The following is a 20,855-nucleotide window of genomic DNA, read 5'->3' as shown; positions in this document are numbered from 1 at the left end:
TTTAATCAGTTGGGTGGACCCTTTTGGAGCCTATTTATGGGTAGACATGAGATGGTCAGGGATGGATGGATTTCAGTCTTATCCTTGTAGAGAACTTCTGAATTTATAAGATCATAGCTCTCTTTGAGTATGTGAATAAATTAAGATTAGAACAGATTTTTTAAATTAACATTTGTTCAATGTGAAGTGTTTAATAAAACTTATGAACTTTACAGCATTGTTAATTATAAATATTATGTAAATGTCAAAGTAATTTCTGCCTCTGAAGTAGTGATATCTATATACCACAAAATAACTTAGAAGTGCCAGCAAAATTAATGTAGTATCCATTCTGTCTCTGTTGAGGCCTAACATTTCATTTGTATTTTTGTCCTCATTTTTCTTTCTCTAAACCCATGAAAAAATAAACACTTCATTCAGTTCCTCATAAAATTCATTACTATTAATAAACTCAAAAAAAAAGGTTCAAGCATGGTTCAGGTTGCTAACAGCCAGAGGGATTCTTTGTTCCAATTTTGACTGTATCACAGATTCCAACTTAACAACTCTATAACTGTTCAACTTTTTCTTATTCTTCTGTACTCTGTGTTTTTTGGTTTGGTTTAGGGTTGTGTGTATTGTTTTTGTTTTATTTTTTAACAAGTAGGGCTACTTGCCTTTTTTTTCCTGATTTTTACAGAAATAAATAGATCATACTACCATTATAGATGTCTCTCCTAGCCCTTTGAAGCCTAGCAAAGTGATAGGAATACATAATGTACATTATATTCTATAAGAACCTCACACCAGAGAAGTCACTGAATTTCCTCTTAATCTTGTGAAAGTAGATGTTCCCTTAAAAGGCAATATTGCATATTACTCTTATATTTGAGTAATTATACTTTTCTGCTTTTTATGAGTGGAAGAGCCTAAGATTGTGATTTTTATATATTCTTCTGAACTCTTTAGAAATCCCTTTTAAAAAATTAAAAACCAAGTGGCAGTATTTAAATTCTTTATCTTTAACATTTTATTCCTTATTCCCCACCAAAAAATAATAATTTACATTTTGGTATAAAGGGGGTACTTAGGAAAATGTCTTTTTCTTGGACTTTCACAATTTTAGGTCCTAAATAATAAACATAAATATTAACTTAGTAATCAAAGGCTGTAAATCTTCCATAGCTTTGTTATTTTGTTTCCACAGACTACAAATGAAGTTGTTTTGGCTGTAGAATTCCATCCAACAGATGCAAATACAATAATAACATGTGGCAAATCTCATATCTTTTTTTGGACCTGGAGTGGGAATTCACTGACAAGGAAACAAGGAATTTTTGGAGTAAGGAACAGAATATTAATATTTAATTTAGAAAATAAAATTATTGTATGTTGAATTAAAAGTATATAGATATATCACACAATATAGGAAAAATTTTAAATTCTCTAATTGTTTCAATTACAGAAATATGAAAAACCCAAATTTGTTCAGTGCTTAGCTTTCTTGGGGAATGGAGATGTTCTTACAGGAGACTCAGGTGGAATCATTCTTATATGGAACAAAACTACTATAGAACCTACACCTGGGAAAGGACCTAAAGGTATAGTGTGCTCTTATATAATGATTACTGCCTATTTCTTTTATATTTTCTCACTGCTATTTCATTTGTTATGATCTTATTTAGATTATATAAGAAGGCAACTGGACAGTATAAGAAGCAGTCCCCAGATACAGGATTTTTTTTCCTTTGAGGATTCCTTAATAACTGTTGGCATTCTTATTTTTTATAAATATAATGTATGCCACAAATATTGGCCTGCTTTGCACATAGTTCTGATTTTTAAAAAAAAATTTTTTTAAACCCTTACCTTCCATCTTGGAGGCAATACTGAGTATTGGCTCCAAGGCAGAAGAGTGGTATGGGCTAGGCAATGGGGGTCAAGTGACTTGCCCAGGGTCACATAGCTGGGAAGCATCTGAGGCCAGTTTTGAACCTAGGACCTCCCGTCTCTAGGCCTGGCTCTCAATCCACTGAGCTACCCAGCTGCCCTCAAAAATTGAGTTTATAAGTTGGTATCTGAGTTGATCATTGAAGAAATTCTGAAAGAGGGAAATAAGAAATGGGAGTGCATGAGAGGTAATTTATACATTCATGGGACATTAGATATTTGTAGAATCTAGTGAAATGGTTGCCTATTTTGAATGGTGCTTTAAGAAAAATAATGTGAAATAAGCCTCCAAAAGTAGGATTATAGCCAGATAGTGAATAATTTTGTTACATTGTCTAGATACCTGACCAGCTCTGGAAAATAGCACTTGTTATTTAAAATGTGTTTTCCCATAGAAACAACTTATATAAAAAATTTGGTCACATGCCAAAATCTGAAACTTGAGAACTACCTATACGTAAAAGACATTGTGTATTTATTTAAAAATGCATGGGCATTAGGGTTGGGGGAGATATAGTTTCATATCTGAGCTATAAGAATTTAATGATCATATGACTGTGGTCACTAACTTCTTTGAATTTCAGTTTCTTCCTTTGTCAGATAAGGATAATACATACCTTATGAGTAATTATGATTGTTGAAAGAAATAAAATAGCTTTCTCTGTATAATTCAGATTTTCACTAAAACAGAATAGTTTTTATAAAATCCAGGACAGGCAGAAGCTGTGCAACTAAGCACACAGAGGATTAAACCTATACAGAGTACAAGAACAACAGGTGCCTAATGGAAGCTTTGTCAATTATTCCCCAAGTTTAGTTGATATTTGGGCTGATGGAGGAAAAGACCTCCTGGGAGCCGATGTGGGTCCTAACCTGGAAACTGAGCAAGGAAGAAGTTTAGAAGCAAGCAGCAACTCTGTGGCTTAGGCCCCAGGAGTAGAACAGGGTCTCAGTTCTAGCTCTTCATCCAGTCTGAAGCCTACAGAGGATTAACCAGGTCAGAAATTCCAGACAAAAATAAAGCATACAAATCTATTCTTTTGAACCATCAAAAATTTCCAATTTGCTGATAGTGGCCAAGGCTAGAGGACCCAAACACATGTTTGGAACGTGCAAATAAATCTCAGGCCACGGTGAGCAGTTATCACTTAGCCCTGGATTTTAAGAGTTAAATGAAATTAAAACATGGAATAAAAATAAGAGCTGTGGAAGAAAGAATTGGGAATTATAATCTTGGCACAAGAATTAGAAAACTACCTAAACATCAAACTCCTTGGAAATCAGAATGGACAAGATAGAAACTAATGACTCCACAAGACAAGAAGAAACATTTAAAGTCAATACTCTAAAAACAGGAAATTTAAAATATCTTGTAACAAAAACAACTGACCTGGAAAACAAAGCAGAGAAAGAATTTAAGAATCTTTGCACCAAAATAGTGACTAGGGGAAAAAAGAGCCTAAACATCATATTTTACAATTAAAGAAAACTACCTACATCTCTTACAATAAGAGGACAAGGTAGAAATATGAAGAATTCACTAGTTGACTTCTAAAAGAAACCCCAAAATGAAAACTCCTAGGAATATCATAACCAAAATCAAGAGCTTCTTAGTCAAAGTAAAAATACAAGCAGCCCGGAGGGGAGGGGGGAGGAGGGAGGGGATTCAAAGAATTAAGTAGCCACAGGCTAGAATAACTTATCCAACAAAATTGAATACAGTTCCAGTGGTGAAAAAATAGACCTTTATAGAAGTGGAGGCCTTCTCAGTATTCCTGAAGAAAAGACTAGAGCTGCACAAAAACTCTGAAATGCAAACACGGGATTTAAAAGAAGCATAAAAAGATAGATGTGAATGAACTATCATAAGGAACTCAACAAGGATGAATTAGTTACATTCTGATATTATGAGATGAAAAATCAGTCCCTTTTGAACTCTTATCATTATCAGGGCTCATAGAGGGAACCTAATTTGAAAGAAGGCCTGGGAATGTTACTGTTATTTTTTTTATGATCTTGGAAGAATAGAAAGGGAAAAGAAGAGGAATACACTATCAAAGGGTAAGGAAAAGGAAGGGAAAATGATATTTAGGGGAAAGGATTTCACATAGTCCATAGATAAGTCTATACAAGGTTCTGAGAAGGAAACATTTCAACCTCACAGCTGAAATGGTCAAATTGGGGAAGAATTTATACACATCTAGGTTTAGAAATAAATTTTACTCAACAGGAAAGCAGGAAGGAAAGAAAAGTGATTAGAGGGAGGGTAAATTAAGGAAGTGATCTGTCCTGAGTAAAACAAATGTTTTGGATATACAAACTATTGATAGCTCCTTTTGAAGTATGTAAGAATTAAAATCTGAGAAGGTGCCCAACAATTGGAATAGCTGAACAAATGTAATGTAAGAAATTATGAAGAGAATTATTTCAGAATAAACTAAGATAGCATTAATTAATGCAGTGTGTGGAGAGCAACTTATTAAAAAACAACAATACTATGAAGGCAAACAACTTTTGAACTCTGGAAGGGGTATGTAACCTAATGAATGATAGAATTAAGATTTCTTGCCTCCTAGTGTTCAGTGCTTATTAGGAGGACTATGGCATAACAGTGCTTAATTTGGAGTCAAAAAGACTTGAGTTCAAATTATGACTTAGACCTCTAAGCAAGTCACCTACCCTCTCCTAGCCTACATTTTCTCATATCTAAAATAAGTGATAGCACCTATCATGTAGTGTAGTAAGGATCAGGTAAAGAGAATACATATTTACCTCTTTGCAAACTGGTCATAAGAGGCCTATTATATATCAGTCACTTATGCTGGACTATATACTTGCTAGCTGTTTTGTTATTATGAATTATTATTCAGCTGCCTTTCTACTTACCTTTATCCTTTGTGTTACACATATATTATACATTTGTGTATAAATAACTGAGGCCATGTACTTTATTACTAGCTCCCTTTCTTGAATTATTTATCTTATGAATTACCATTCTTCTTACATTGTAGCTACTCACTGGTGTATTGTTAAGTAGATTTATTTAAGTAATTTTCTTCCTCACACTTCTTTCTTTTTAAGTTCAAAGACCTTTTGATTATATTTTTAAGATTCTAGATTAATACATTTTTATCGGTTCTTGTTAGATGCACACTATTCCTCACTAAGATGATGTCAATCTATACTTTAAGCTATGGTCCAGAAATCCAAAGCCTACCATTATTTTAACTAATTGTTTACTTTCCAAGGATATCTTTATTTTCTGTAGCTCTTCCCTTTCATTAGTAGCAGAAATTAAAATAATACTTGTTCACCTAAAGTCTTCATTTTCTAGGCCAGAAAATTTTAAAGCAGTGCTTTCTAAAATCCTTCTGGTTCATATTATTTGTTCCTTCATCATTAACCAGAATTGGGTAATAGCCCTCAACTTTAACAAACCTTGAGAGGTTTCTTGTCATGTCCTGAGTCCTAAATGCATACTCCAGGTAGACAACAAACCTCTCCTATTGACATCAGATCAGCAAATAGTTGCTGTCATACTACAAACCACCACTATTTGTTTCTTTTTTCTTCTGACCCTTAAAAAATTACATCTCATTTATTAGTAACTATGGGTCTATCTCCCTTTATGAAAAGAGCCTCATCTTTTACCTAAAACTGTCTGTTAAACTGTCATCCCACCTCTACATTTTTCTTCAACCTCTTTATGCTTTTCATTATATGCTTTTACTTAGAAATTGCTTTTGCCTTCAACATAGATTTCTTGAAATATTGGTTACTTGTACCATTAATCTAATTGTCTTTTGTTCTCAAAATGGTTCTTTTATAGAAAATCATACATACGGTTAGGTTGAATAGATATTACCTAATCATTTACAAAAGCAAAAGCATAAACATGGATAAACTTAATGTTATTGCGTTACAACTTAAGCAGCATTTAAAAGTCAATAAGTGTTTATTAAGCACTTTGTTAGTTACTATACTAAGCCCTGAGATTATAAATAAAATTTATTAAGGGTCAGAAGAAGAATCACAAGGGAATTGGGATATATAAGAATATTAAACTATTTGTCCTTGGGAATTTTAATGAGTTTTACCTGTAATAACATAAAATCTCAAAACCGGTTATTTTTTATAATTTTTTGTATATGTCATTCCTAAGAACTAGAGATAAAAGTAGCATTTTTAAATGCATATTCTCTACTCTTAAGCTTACTGAGTTTTTTTGCCTTCAAAAAAAAAAAATTCAACCTGAGAGGGAAATCTGCATGTATGTAAGCAGGAAACTAAAGCTTGTCAACTTTGGGGATATTTAATGTCCCACATTGGACACTGTTGTTTGTCTAACCTAGTGATGAGCAAACTTGTTGAATATTGTAAGATCAAGCAGGAAACAAGAGAACATGAACTGTGGGCATCAAGGGTTCTGTTTAGCAGGAGTATACAGTGCTTAGAGGAGAGCTGTATGAAAGAAAGATGGAGAAATAAAATGGTGCCACATTTGGAGGGCATTTTTGAATTCTATGCTAAAAAATTTTAGCTTCCATATTATGAAAACATTTGAGTTTAAATGTTCAGTTAAATATAAAGAGGGTATTGCAGTTATTTCTACAAATTAGCATAATTGAGCTAAAAGGCAGAGTAGCCTTTAAATTCAAGGATAACTTTTTCTTGGCCATAACTTCAGTAGACAATAGAATTGTTATAGGGTTTTTAGAGAGGATTCACTTGAGTAGATCTCTGTATAAAGAAAGTCAGTGACAATAATATGCAGACTGGATTAGAAAAGGGAGAGAACTGAATTGGGAAAGCCTATTTAGAGGCCATGCAGGTGTTCATAAAAGTCTTTACTAATATAGTGTTACGAGAAATATAGGGAAGAAGACTGAAAAGAAAGCTATGAAGGCAGAGTCCATAAGACTTGGTAACTAGATATGAGAACTTGAGAGAGGAGTCACAAATAACCTAGAGATTTCAAATATGGGAAACTAAGTGGAAATAGAAATAAAAACTTCATCTTAGATATTTTGAATATAGGTATAGACAGAATGTCTTGGTGGAAATGACCTGTGTGCTATTGGAGAAAGCGGTTCCAGAACTTGAAAGATATGTCAGGGCTGAAAAATGCAAATTTGAGGATCAATTACATAAAGAATAGTCATGGCAGTGGTTGACCTCACTAAAGCAGGAAATGCCTTTAAAAAGAGAAAGCCAGAAAGAACCTTAACATAGGGAATGGCTGGTTAAAGAGGTATGAGTGTGGTGTCATAGAAGCAAAAGGAGAGTATTCCAGACAAGAAATTTAAAAATACCTGATATTGAAAAGAGATAAAAAAGCATGAGGTCTGAAAAAGGCTATTGGATTTAGAGAATAGAAGGTCATTTTTGGTAGCTTTTGAAAAAATAGTTTCAATATAGAATGGTTGAAGCAAAAGCCTGTTTACAAAGGGTTGAAGGGAAAGGGGATCTCAAGTAAGCCAAAGAATTCGTAATAGTATCATTTAATAGTGTCAATGGTGTCAAAATAATAATGATGTTTTATATGTATATACATAGCAATTTATGGTTTGCAAACATTTGCATTACGAATATTTCATTTTGTCCTCATAAGAATCCTAGGAAATAAGTGCTAAAATTATCACCTTTTACAGATGAAGAAACTGAGGCAGTCAGAGGTTAGGTGATTTACCTGGAATCAAACAGCTACCAACCGTATAAAACTGTATTTAAATTCAGATTTTGCTGATTCCAGATCCAACACTATATCCATTCTTGCAATCTCATATCTAAGAGCCTTCAACATTGACTTTTCAAAAAATCTGCTTCACCTCTTGTACCAATTTATTCAGTTGGAGCCTTGTTTAGTCATATGCAGTGTGAAAAGGAATTTCATGGGAGCAGTTGGGTAGCTCAGTGGATTGAGAGCCAGGCCTAGAGATGGGAGGTACTGGGTTTAAATGTGACCTCAAAAACTTCCTAGCTGTGTGACTCTGGGCAAGTCACTTGACTCCCATTGCCTAGCCCTTACCACTCTTCTGCCTTGGAACCAATACACAGAAGGTAAGGATTTATTAAAAAAAGAAAGAAAGGAAAAAGAATTTCATGAGAATATGTTGAAATAATATATGTAAAGTTCTTTGTAATCATGTGCTTCAGTTTTTCAGTATGAAAAGACTTTTAATTTATCTTATTTTTGCTTCAGAGTTCTCCAGTATATGATATTCTGTATCTCTGCTCCTGCACTAGTGGAGTTCATTAATATATTTCAAACTCAGAAGTATTCCAATGATAAATTAATTTGGGAAGTGTTAGACTAAGGAAACACTAATATAAATCTGGTATCTACTCATCCGTGCCAAACATATGGCAGAAATGTAAAAATCATCCTGTTAGCCATATAGGCCTTAAAAAGAAGTCCTTCATATATATTTTACTTGACAGCTTGATTTTTATGGAAACTTTTGTTTGAGTTAAATATTCAATTAAATAATTGCAATTGGTGTGATTAAACCAGAAGGCATGGTAGCCTTTAAATTCAAAGAGAATTATTTTTCTTGACAATCAATTTTTGACATTATTTAGTTTAAATCAACTACTATGCCAATAATATAGCCATGTTAAAAAAAAAAAAACTTTAGCTATAGCCAAAAAAAACTGATTTACACATCAGCTTTATATGTGTATACTGTCTAAAAGGAAACTTACTATAGATTTGAATTTAAAGTCTTAAGTATAAAGATCCTTTTAAATTTATTGTTAGATAATTTAGGAAATTTATTGGAAAATCCACTGGAATGTAAGATTGTATAAAGTCTTTTCATGGTTAGCCAACTTTAAGTCTACCATCAGAATATGAAGTATACCATATTAGGCCATAAGTGTCTAAGAAGTCTTACTGTGGTTAGAAATATATAGAACAGTTGCATTATTAGCCGATATTTAGGAGAGAAGAGGGAAAGATTTTGATGGAAAGCTATAAACTGCCTTTATATCTTGTGGCTATTTAATTAACAAATGATCTCAACTTTTATAGCAATATGTTATTAACTCCTTAATAAAAATGTCTTTTTTCTGACTACTTTTTTTCTCATTTGTAAATTAGACAAAAACTATAAAGATTATAGATGAATTTTTTTAGAATACTGCTAAATAGCTCAAAAAAAAAGCAAACCTTTTTTATGGTTGGCAGGATCTTCTCTTCTACTTTTTCAGTAGAAAATGTAAGAATAAGTCCTCCATGGTTCTTCTTCAAACTGTGACTTCTCTTCCACTGTTTTCTAGCTCATCTTTCTTTATGTGTATCTCATTAGAATGCTTCTTGAGGGCAAAGATTATTTTGCTTTCTTTTATTTGCATATTCAGCCCTTAGCATAGCTTGAGTTTTTTTTTTTTTTAAACCCTTACCTCCCATCTTGGAGTCAATACTGTGTACTGGCTCCAAGGCAGAAGAGTGGTAAGGGCTAGGCAATGGGGGTCAAGTGACTTGCCCAGGGTCACACAGCTGGGAAGTATCTGAGGCCAGATTTGAACCTAGGACCTCCCATCTCTAGGCTTGACTCAATCCACTGAGCAATTATTAATTCTAATCCTCAGATTAGAATATATCTTTAATATCCAATTTTTGTTTTCTGAATTGTTGAGTTATCTCAGTGTCCTGATTTGTTCTATGTATTTGCATTCCTGATTTTGCTCTGTAATTCACTTAAAGCCTTTGATGAAAAATGATATGGCCCCTGTTATTTTTGTTCTTCCCTATCTTAGGTGTGTATCAGATAAACAGGCAAATCAAAGCTCATGATGGCAGTGTTTTCACACTCTGTCAGATGAAGAATGGAATGCTACTAACTGGAGGAGGGAAAGACAGAAAAATAATTTCATGGGATCATGATCTAAATCCTGAAAGAGAAATCGAGGTAAGTAGGGACATTTTGAATCTAAATATAAAAATATTAGTCCTTCTCAAATTCTGAAAAAGCCTTATACAAGTAAATATAGGACAGCTAAGTGGTACAGTAGATAAGAGTGCTAGGCCTGAGGTTAGAAAGACTCCTTCTGAGCTCAAATCTGGCCTCAGACACTAAGTGTGGAACCCTAGGCAGGTCATTTAAATATAAGCAGGTTCACCTCCGTTTCCTCATACATAAAATGAGCTGGAGAAAGAATTGGCAAACCACCACAATATCTTTACCAAGAAAACTCCAAATGGAGTATCAAGAGTTGGACACAACTAAATAACCACAGCACAAGTAAAGATAGCTCTTGCATAGTGGTTTTGATTCTTGAGTTGCCTTCTGTGACAAAAATTTCAAGAGCTTGGTTTCTGGGTATTAGCCAATAAATTAGTGGGCTTTGATCCTCTCCATAATCAAAGTCAAAAAAGATCCTTCACATATGTCCATAAATGCAATTTAGGAACTCATTCAGCCCCTCCCTTGGACATTTCAAGACATCTCTAATTGGTGAATAGTTAATAAGTAGGTGGTCCATCATGACTTGTCCCCTTCCCACCCCCATAGCTGATAGAGGCTAGTTAGAGCTTCACTATCTCTCTTATCTATTAATCAGGTTTTATTTATTAATCTGAGTGAAAACTTGCCTTGAAGTTCCTAAAAACAAAGGAAGCATTCAAAGGTCAAGGAACTGATTGGACTCCAGTCTCTAATTCAAAACCCAGATTATAGTAATAATTCAGCATATATTAAAAATAACTCACTTTTATGCTCTCCTTCTCTTCCTTCCTTTCTTTTTTTTTCTCTCCCTTATCCTAAAAAGCACATGTCAAAATAATGATTTTATCCATTTGCATTACCTTTTTTAGAACCAAGGATGTTAGGTTAGGAAAGCCCTTTGCACTTAAAAATGAATGGTGCTTGGCAAAAAAAAGATTTGTCTCGTGCATCCTTCAGTCATCAAGCACTTGTTATCACATGCCAAAATTATTATCCTATTATTGTCTAAGGTACAATAGTTTAGGTACTAAATTCAAAACTTATTTTCTTAATCTCGTAGATCTTAAAGCAACACAATGTAGTAGACAGAGCTCCAGCCAGATATGAATCTGTGCTGCAGCTCAGCTAGTTACTTATATGTGACATTGGAACAAATGACTCCAACCTCTCTGAACTACAGACCCCTTCTCTACAAAATAAATAATATAATATTTGTGCTAACCAATTCGCAGAGTAGTTGTGAGGAAAATATTATATAAATTTAAAGCATTATGTACATGTGAGCTATTATTTAAATTAAATAAAGTGGATTTGATTTAATACTTTCTCCAGGAGATATGGCAATATCTGTAATGTAAGCTATATTTAATATAGATAGCAGAGTATAAAAAAATTAATAGGATACTAAACAGGTCGATTCCTGTGAAATCTTGCTGTTTATGTCCAGAGAACTCTATTTGATCTGAAATATAAACAAGAACTCAAATAACCAGATTTTTTTTTTCACATTTTGACCTCCATAAGAATACAAGGAAGGAATAAGCAAGTTTTTCCAAATTTTCTACAACAGACTATCTCTTCAATCATACAATTGACTGAAAGTTATAGGGAATATAGGTTCCAGCTGTCTTTACTATTCATCGGAAAAAAAGTATTTTACTGTGTAAAATGTAGCCTTAAAGGCATTCCTTTGAGCTACTCCCCATGTATATGTTAAGAACATGCAAAATTGATTAGTCACAAAAATATCTTTTTTCTAGCAGATCTCTAATGACTAATATCCAGCAACACATAAAACAAGGAGATACACTTGAGAGTTGTATCCACCACCATTTTTGAAAGATATCCTGTGCAAAGTTCAAAATATAAAAGAGATTCTGTATCAATAATGAAGTTCCCTAAATGTTCCTGTCTTAAAAGAATATTATATACATTATATCAAATTTCAGAGTATCATAAGGACCTTTTCACTGAAAATGAATCAGCAAACATTTATTAATATATTAGTAAACATTATTTATGGGCCAAGCACTCGACTAAGCACTTAACAATTATTATTTCATTTGATCCTCACAACAATCCTGGGAAGTAAGAATTATTATCCCTATTTTACAGAAAATAAAGTGACTTGTCATGGAAACACAGCTAAGGCTGGATTTGAACTTGAGGCTTCTTGACTCCAGGCCCAATACACTATCATTTAGCTCCTTAGTACCTATAAATGCAGTATTATCTAGTAAAAAAAAAACCACTTAAGTGATACATTCTTAAAGTAGAAGAGATTTTACAAGGTATAAAGCTTCATTTTCTTAAGTGATGTCAAAATCTAGAATTGTTCTTGCTTTTGGTAATTTAAGTGTCTTAAGAAAGAGAAGATTATCCTTTTTCATGTAAACAAAATATTAGTTAAATAATGCATTCTCTTGGCTCCATGAATTCATGATTCTCATTACCTGAGGTGCATTCCCTCCATATTTTAAAATCTTTTTCTTCCTTCAAATTTCTAGTTCTACCACCTCTTTGACGTTTTCCTAGTTTCTTCCCCCTCAAAGCAAAACATTAATTTTTCCTGTTAAGTTTTTTTCTATTTGCATATATTTCATATACTCTGATAAATTAGAGGACCCACAAAGGCAAAAACCTAAAGTTTTTCTTTTATTTCTGTTTCCTCAATGTTTAACACATTGCCTTCTATGGAGGTATTTATTTATTAAATAAATATTTGATTAAATTTCACTTTTCTCTGTGGGGAGCTAGACAGCTCTCCTTATTTCGCTAAATAAATAATTTTTGAAAGAGAAGTTTATTTGAGAAATAGAGCTCTGGTAATTTTCTGGGTCTTGTTTCCATGTGTATAGAAGTTGATTAAAAGTCACTTTAGCAGAGCTTTGGGCAAATCAGACAATTCTAGTTCCCCTAATATTTAGCTTTTTAGTGGCAAGTAGAATTTCTTTGCAACCAAAGGAGCACACATATAATACCACTTGCACTTTTGCTATTTGTCCTAGAGTAAGTTTTTTGCATTCTGTTCTTCAGTTATATATATTTTCACAATGTTAGAATCGTATTTGGATCAACTGTAATGGAGAAAAAGTGCTTGTTTTGAGGGATAGATATTGTTTAAGTATAACATTTAATACTCTTAAAGGTGATGTTTTCTTAGAGTCTTATTAATAGTTAACATATTTATGTAGCACTTTAAGATTTACAGGACCCTTTCCCTTCATCTTAGTGACCCTGTGAGTGAGTTGGGTATTACACTTGTCACTATTCACTCTTACAGATGAAGAAATTAAACCCCAAAAAGTGAAGAGACTTGTCTAAGGCCACATGGCCAGTAAGTGTCCATGGTGGGATTTGAATTTAGGCCTCTTGTGGCTCCAAGTCAAGCAGTCTTTTGACACAGCATGTTTCCTTCTTATTGATCAGTAGTTGATAACTCTTTGTGATAGGTGAAAGATGAAATTACCAAGGAAACAAAGTTTCAAGCTTCTGAGCATTTCAGTTTGATAAGCAATACGTGCCAATTGCTTAACAAATAAGGGCCCAGACCCTTCCTCAGTATTAGATCCCTAATACAGAGGAAAACAGACTTTTATACATTAAAAGCAATCTAGTAAAGCCAGTTAATTAAAAGGAAACAATACAACATTAGTTAATCTGGTTTCTGATTGAATAAAAAATTAGGGAGTTTGAAAGGTGGGAAAGGGAGAGGAAAGAGGTACAATTTCCTCTGAGAAAACTCCTTGCATCAATCTTTGGATTTGACTGGGTTTCTAATCAATAAAACCAAGGATTCCTAAGCAGCAAGTTGTAACAGTTAAATTAGTTCCTAGTAATAGAAATATTATATTTTATGAGGTTTATTAAGATTATTAGAAATTAAAGATACAAAATAATAAAACACGTGCCTAGGACTAATTAGCCCATTCATATCTTATTTACTACATCTTGCTATCTCCAAGTAGAGGAAGAGAGAGGCTGAAGTAGGCTTTACAGCCAGTTAAATACAAATTGTGATCTCCCCCAGGTGGGGACTCAGGTTAGATTATAGGGAATTCTGGGAAGTACCAAGGACTTCTGGGGATTGAAGTCCAGGGTTCAAATCTCCATTTTACATATACCCCCCTGAGGCCCAAGGAAGACTAGTCTCTCTGCTGGGTCTTGTAAACATACCAACTTTGAAATTACAACAATTTGAGGATAAGAGGAAAAGAGAACAAAACCAATAATTGCTAGACGTATTGACAAAAAGCCAGTTAGGGAGCAGTCCCGTTTGGCGTGAAAGTATACATACAAATAAATGTTCAATCAACCACACCCAAAGTTCATTCTTGATCTTCTCCTGCACAGCTTGAGGTCTGTGGAGGCATCTTCATGGTGTCTCTCCAAACAGTTCAGTTTCTGGATTCAGAGAGGTATCATGTTTCTTAACCTAAAATTTCTCTCTCGAGGAATTTAAACTTTGCCATTTAAAATGATAATAATTATACATTCCTCCCCCTCCCCCCAGAAGAGGGTGATTGAAAAACACAGGGATCATTTAGGGATGCATGGCTGAGTTATGAGGTGTATGATTCAATTGGTAACAGAAATCAAAAAACATCAGAAAAATCCAAATAAAAAAAGAGAATTTCTGGATGAAATATAGACTATCAGAGTCTTATGTATAAAAAATTCCAAGTAAAGGAAAAATAAATCTCTAACAGGTCCTTGAATCAGGGCCCAATTAAAATGATATAAGCAATTAAGCATTTACCCACTCAGTAGCCAGGACTACAGAAAGCTGCCACATTATGAAAGACAGAAAAGGGACTAGATTATAGGAGCCAGGTAAGAGCCAAATTTGAAATACTTGTCTGTAAGCATTTTCATGAAGAGTGTGGATACAAGGAAGGCCTATGTCTTAACATATGTTAAGCGTCACAACCTCAATTCTTCAAGTCCTTTGTATTGGCTTAGAATTTTCATCAACCCCATTGGGATTGGTTGGTCTCTTTGACCTTGTGCTCGATTGGCACTGTGCAGGGAGTTGAAATTCTCTCCTCAATCTCAGGTGAGATAGATAAATAAAAGGACCAGTGCACTCAAAAGATACCATTTGAAATAAGCCATGCTTATAACTTCCTGTTTGGAAAAGTCTCTTCCTTCTCCTCATTGTCCCCCCCCCCCCCCCCCCCCTGCGGTCCTTTGCCACATGGAGGCTAATTGTAGTCTAAGGAAGAATCACCCCCATTTTTACCAGTTGGTTTGTGATCATCTGAGGCGAGGGCCCAGAGGCTGGGGCAGGAGAGCAATTTGGATCAAGCAGGTCCAGAGAGTAACCGGGGATAGCAGGAAGCAAGAGCAGGCAGCAGGAGTGAGCTGATCAAGAAGATTTTCTGAAAAGCCTTGGAGAAACGTGGCTTAAAAAGAAAATTATCTAGACTATCATTAAAAAAGAATTTTGTGAGAAGTTCTCATCCCCTAGTGGTTGCCAAAACTGTAACAGTTAAATTAGTTCCTAGTAATAGAAATATTATATTTTATGAATTTTATTAAGATTATTAGAAATCAAGGATACAAAATAATAAAACACGTGCCTAGGGCTGATTAGTCCATTCACATCTTGCCATCTCCAAGTAGAGGAAGAGAGAAGCCGAAGTAGGTGTTACAGCCAGTTTAAATACAAATTGTGATCTCACCCAGGTGGGGACTCAGGTGAGATTATAGGGAATTCTGGGAAATACCAAGGACTTCTGGGGATTGAAGTCCAGGGTTCAAATCTCCATTTTACAAAGTAGAAGTGATCCTGCCACTTAAGCCTGGGTTCAAACAATGGAGTAAAGTTTTCTCCCAATTCCCACAATTAAATAAAGTTTTCTCACAAGACAGAAGTTAGACTGCACCCATAATTGAATAGGAATTGAGCTAGCTCCAGAATTGAGTCAGTGTAATTCACTTAATTTCCATAGTAAACCGCTTGTGCTAATCCTCTCAATTTCTCCTTTTTGTTTTATGGGGGAATGGGCAGCCCATTTACCCCATGGTTCCTTTCTCTATAATTCAAATCTATAAAGTTTTCCATAAATTCATCATCAGAATTACTATAAGCCAGTTTACAGATCAAACTATTAGAGAACTCACAATGACTTAATTTTTAATGGAGATTTACATGTCTTCAAAGTAACCAAGAAAATTTCAACATAAACACCATGAAAGAAAAGGTCAAAGTAAAGATCAACAATTATCAATATTAACTAACGTGGGGGACAGCCAGGTAGCTTAGTGGATTGAGAGCCAGGCCTAGAGACAGAAAGTCTTACTTTAGGTTCAAATCTGGCCTCAGATACTTCCTAGCTATGTGACCCTGGGCAAGTCACTTAACCCCCATTGTCTAGCCCTCACCATTCTTTTGTCTTGGAACCAATACATAGTATTGATTTTAAGGCAAAAGGTAGAAGTTTGGGATTTTTTGTTGTGGTTTTTTGTTTTTTTTAATTAACATCAGGTCTCCTTGTATACTAGTAACCCACTCCCAAGATCTATTTAATCAGCACATTTTTAGTCCCAGATATCTCATGTAGTTTTCTTGTTCCTAGAATATTTTCTCTTTGGCATTCTGGAAGAGGCCTCACTCTTAGGGAAACTCTAAAGGGGGCTCTGATTTTCTGGTTCCAATTCTCTTGTTCCAAGATTAAATCTGCCAGTAACAAGACAAAATAATTTTGTATAATCGCTTAAATTTTGGTTTACCAATCCTGAAACTTCAAGGAATTTTCATTTTTATATGCCACTTGCTGTTTCTATCTTTACCTAAATCTTGTACCTAATAGAAGAATCTTTTTTTTTAAGTTCATGAGGGTTTAACTTATAAAATGAACTCTCCTGACTTTTAAAATTATTATATAGATACTTTAAAATGGAAAATAATTTCACTTTGTATAATTATCAGTGCAATTTTATATGTAAAATTATAAATATTTGTCCTATAGAAAACAGTCTATATTGCTTTCTCAAATTTTTCCATTCCATTTAATTAGAAAACTTTTACATTAAATCTTTGTCCAATTTCTACTTTAGTAGGATATCATCCCTGTGTTATGATTTGGCCATAAATACATACTATAAGATTTTTCATACATGTATCTTATATTATTAACTCGAGATGTTCCAATCGATCTATTAATTAATTGATTTTGTATTGTACTTTAAAATTTTCTATTGCTCACTTTCCCAGATCATAGAAATTTGCTATGAAAAGAAAAGACACAATTATAATAGTATCAGTATCCATTCCCTCAAAGACACTAACTGACCTGACATAACCATGACAGGGAAAAAATTCCCTTAACCCTGTTTAATGCCAGGCATGATTCATATCTGACAGACAATCATGTAGTTAGTTACAGGATATGAAAAGCTATGCTCAGAAATTAACCAGATGGGGAAATTTCCGGTTCAGAATTAAAATAACACAATGGGGAAACGGAGTCATGCCAAAGTTATCCCCTCAACTTTTTCCCAGAGACAGACACCCATCTCTTCTCAGACTTCAGTACATGCCATTGTCTACTCTTGACTTCATGATGATTCAGGTAACCATCCCAGTTATCAAACTTAAAATAATATCAAATTTTAGCTCCAAGAGTTTACCTCAAATAACAGATTTTCACTAATCATAGCTTAGGACTTGAATATTATTAATTTCCTTATGTTTGCCTAATAGTTACTTTTCATTTAACCTTTATTTACATTTTAGACATAGCTGGTAGTTGATTCATCTTAATCTATTGAAACTATATCTTTAAACTATCCTATACATTTTCATAATTTTTATAAGTGATAGCCAAAAGTCTTCAAATGAAAAGTCACTGTTATATTAAATTTATTTTATTATTGTCTATTTTAAATTATATTTGTTTTAATTAATTAAAATATTATCTTTTTAAAAACAATACATGCCCCATTATGTATTAACAAATTAAAATTAAATTAATAGAATTAAGATTAAAATTAAGTATTTTCAAATATCTGTTCTCATGACATTCTTTTAGAAGTTTGATTCATAATCTAATAGCATTCAAATTTGGGGGGAGGGTAATCATCTAACAGCATTTATGATACAATGGTATCTGAAATATCATAAAATAAAAGAATTTAGAAATATAATAATAACAAAATCATGAATTTAAAACATGACACAAAACTCAGTCAGAAGACATCAATTCAACCAAATGCATTTCCAAATTACTTATATGTAGATATCATTAATCTTATTAGCTTTGGTATCTTATATTAATTATATCCAATATATAATATATTAAATTAAAGAAGAAGAGGAATAGTCCACATTTATAGAGTCCTTTATCATTTGCCAGTCATTATAGTAAGCACTTCACAATCATCATATCATTTGATATTCACAACAATCCTAGGAAGTAGGTACCATTATTATTTTCCTTTCACAAATCAGGAAACTGACATAAACATAAGATACCTTAAGATCACGTAACTAATAGACATCTGAGACTGGAATATAACTTGGGTTTCCCTGCATTTTTCTTTTGTCCAACACCTTTATGTGGGCTTATTTTTATTTGGAAACCTGATTGGAGATGAGGGAGGTTAACAAGAGGTTAACAAGGGAAAGTGTCTTTGAGATAGAAGAGTTGCAGGGAATCTCTGAGATGTGTTGGTAGTTAGGGGGGGGAATCTCTGAGCAGGAGTAGGAGGGCTCAGGGGATCCCAAATTTAAACACTCTTATCTCTTTTCATGGTCAAGAAAGGGTTAAATAGTAGGTAAATTTAAACTGCAAACTGACTACCCTTTTTTTTTCTTCTCTCTGCCTTTTCAAATTAGTCATAGGTCCATCAATGGGGGAGGGATAATCTAAGGGTTATTTATCCATGAAACTTTTATAGAATTCAATTTATTTTTCTTTAAAGCAAATTCTACAGAATAGTACCCCAAAACTCACTAAGAATATTTCAAAAGGGTTCTCGAAATTACTCAGAATCTCCAGGAGTTCTCCTTGAAGTCTCAAAACTATTAATCTCCAAACCTCTAGAATCTATTAAGATAAGTGGGAGTTCTATTTACTGTTTAAACTGCTTCAGATAGGAAACTTTATTGATCTCTCCTGCCGTCCTAAATGCTTTGGCTAGATCTTTTTACATGTTCTGGCTATCTGCATTTTCCCTTTGAGAAATCTTTAAAGGTTACAGAATCTACAAACAGTAAACATGATATAAAACAAAGATTTTTCCACAAAAACACAGACAGAACAGTAACACAAACACATAGATGAGATATAAAGAAGAAACCTCTTTAAAATTCATCTGATGAGAATAAAATTTTTCAATGACTAGCCTTAATTTTTTTTCAAATTGCAATGATAAAAATAGCCAAATAAGCAGAAACAAATTATCAATTTATTCTCTTGCATTTTTGTGTCAGATGTCACATAGCTCAGTAGCTTAGTCATTCTCATAATATTGGCAGCATCTCCTGGTCTCACTCTACTGAAAGTCTGTCCAAAGGGGGAATCTGCAGGTATTTTACTACTACTGGAACCCAGCCTCCTTCATGACTCCTGGGGTAAAGTTTAAAAGTAAAACTTAATCCTAATCCTAAACCATCCCAGACTCTGGGACAAATGAATACTAACCTAAACTAAACTCTAAATTTTCTTTTCCTAAGGGACCAGTCTCCTATGGCAAACTGACTTAAACTTAACTAAACTCTAATTTTCCTTGTCCTGGGAGACTTTCTCCTAAGGCAAACTAACTAAACTAGCTGAATTACCCCAAACCATGGGGAAAACTTAAATCTAACCTCAAGCACCCCAATCCCTGGGGCAAATTTAATTAAAAAATAATAAGATCTAAACCTTACCTTAGCTCAGAAGAAATAGGAATTGAGAGCAGAAGTCTGGTCTTTGGAGGCAGTCTTTCATTTAAAAAAAAAATCCCTTGGTGAAAGTACTTTAGGGAGTTTTTCTGGAAGGCTTTTGGTCAGTTTGGAGTTATGATTCAATCTACCTAGCTCCACTAAAAACTGGTGGATAAAAGATGAAATGTCTGAGGAAACAAAGGTTCAAGCTTCCAAGCATTTCAATTTACTAAGCAACACATGCCAATTGCCTAATAGATCAGGATCCAGTTGCCTTTCTTAGCTTAGAAGCTGGACCCCAATATAGGGGAAACAGACTTTTATACATTAAAAATAATTAATCAAATGATAACAATACAACATTAGGTAATCTTATTTCTAATTGAATATAAAAGATTGGTGAGGACTTTCTAAGTTGGTAGGAAGGGGAATAACATACAGGTTCAATTCTCTGAATTCAGAAAAAGATATCCCACTCTCCTCAAGGGTCTATGAACAATTAAAGAAACATGGAAACAATAACTGATCAGCAAGGAGCCAGTTTTCAGATAAAACATGTGAATTGATCAAGATATTCAATTGTGAAAAAACTTCTTGATCAATATCTTTGAGGCGTGACTGGGTTTCTGGCTAACATAACCCACATCCTTGTGTTAAGGGTCTCTAAACAACCAGTTCTAGGTTCAAACAGTTCAATAAGGTTTTCTCACAAGACAGAAGTTGGACTAGACTCATAATTGAATAAAAATTGAGCTACCTCCAGAATTGAGTCACAAGATGGAGTCAGTGTGTTCACTTAATCCCCACAGTTTAACCACTTGCTATTCTAATCCCTCAATTCTTTCACCTTCCACAAAAAAAAAATAAATTATAACTATGTATTAAAATGTACAAAATGACTTCACAGAAAGTTATTTTTTAGGTTCCTGAACAATATGGAACAATTCGAGCAGTTGCAGAAGGAAAGGAAGATCAATTTTTAGTTGGCACATCCAAAAATTTTATTCTACGGGGGACATTTAATGATGGTTTCCAAATAGAAGTACAGGTAAGCCATACTTTATTTAAGCATTAAAGTTCTCAAGGAAATGTTGGTGGGGGTG

The 20,855-nt window shown here is 33.8% G+C and overlaps 1 protein-coding gene across 8 annotated transcripts in view; it reads left to right on the top strand.

The window, feature by feature from the left end:
* EML4 (EMAP like 4) overlaps nt 1-20,855 on the top strand; it is a 162,496-nt gene that overhangs the window by 109,114 nt on the left and 32,527 nt on the right. For all 8 annotated transcript variants that reach the window (XM_056824147.1, XM_056823992.1, XM_007476897.3 and 5 more), the window contains 4 exons: nt 1,187-1,321; nt 1,445-1,580; nt 9,691-9,842; nt 20,675-20,800. In XM_056824147.1, the coding sequence (XP_056680125.1) occupies nt 1,187-1,321; nt 1,445-1,580; nt 9,691-9,842; nt 20,675-20,800 (549 nt within the window). The remainder of the gene's footprint in view (nt 1-1,186; nt 1,322-1,444; nt 1,581-9,690; nt 9,843-20,674; nt 20,801-20,855) is intronic.

Source organism: Monodelphis domestica, chromosome 1 (assembly GCF_027887165.1).
Source record: "Monodelphis domestica isolate mMonDom1 chromosome 1, mMonDom1.pri, whole genome shotgun sequence".
Taxonomy (NCBI): domain Eukaryota; kingdom Metazoa; phylum Chordata; class Mammalia; order Didelphimorphia; family Didelphidae; genus Monodelphis; species Monodelphis domestica.
Note: the sequence above shows the minus strand (reverse complement) of the source record. Positions and strands in the feature narration are given on the sequence as shown.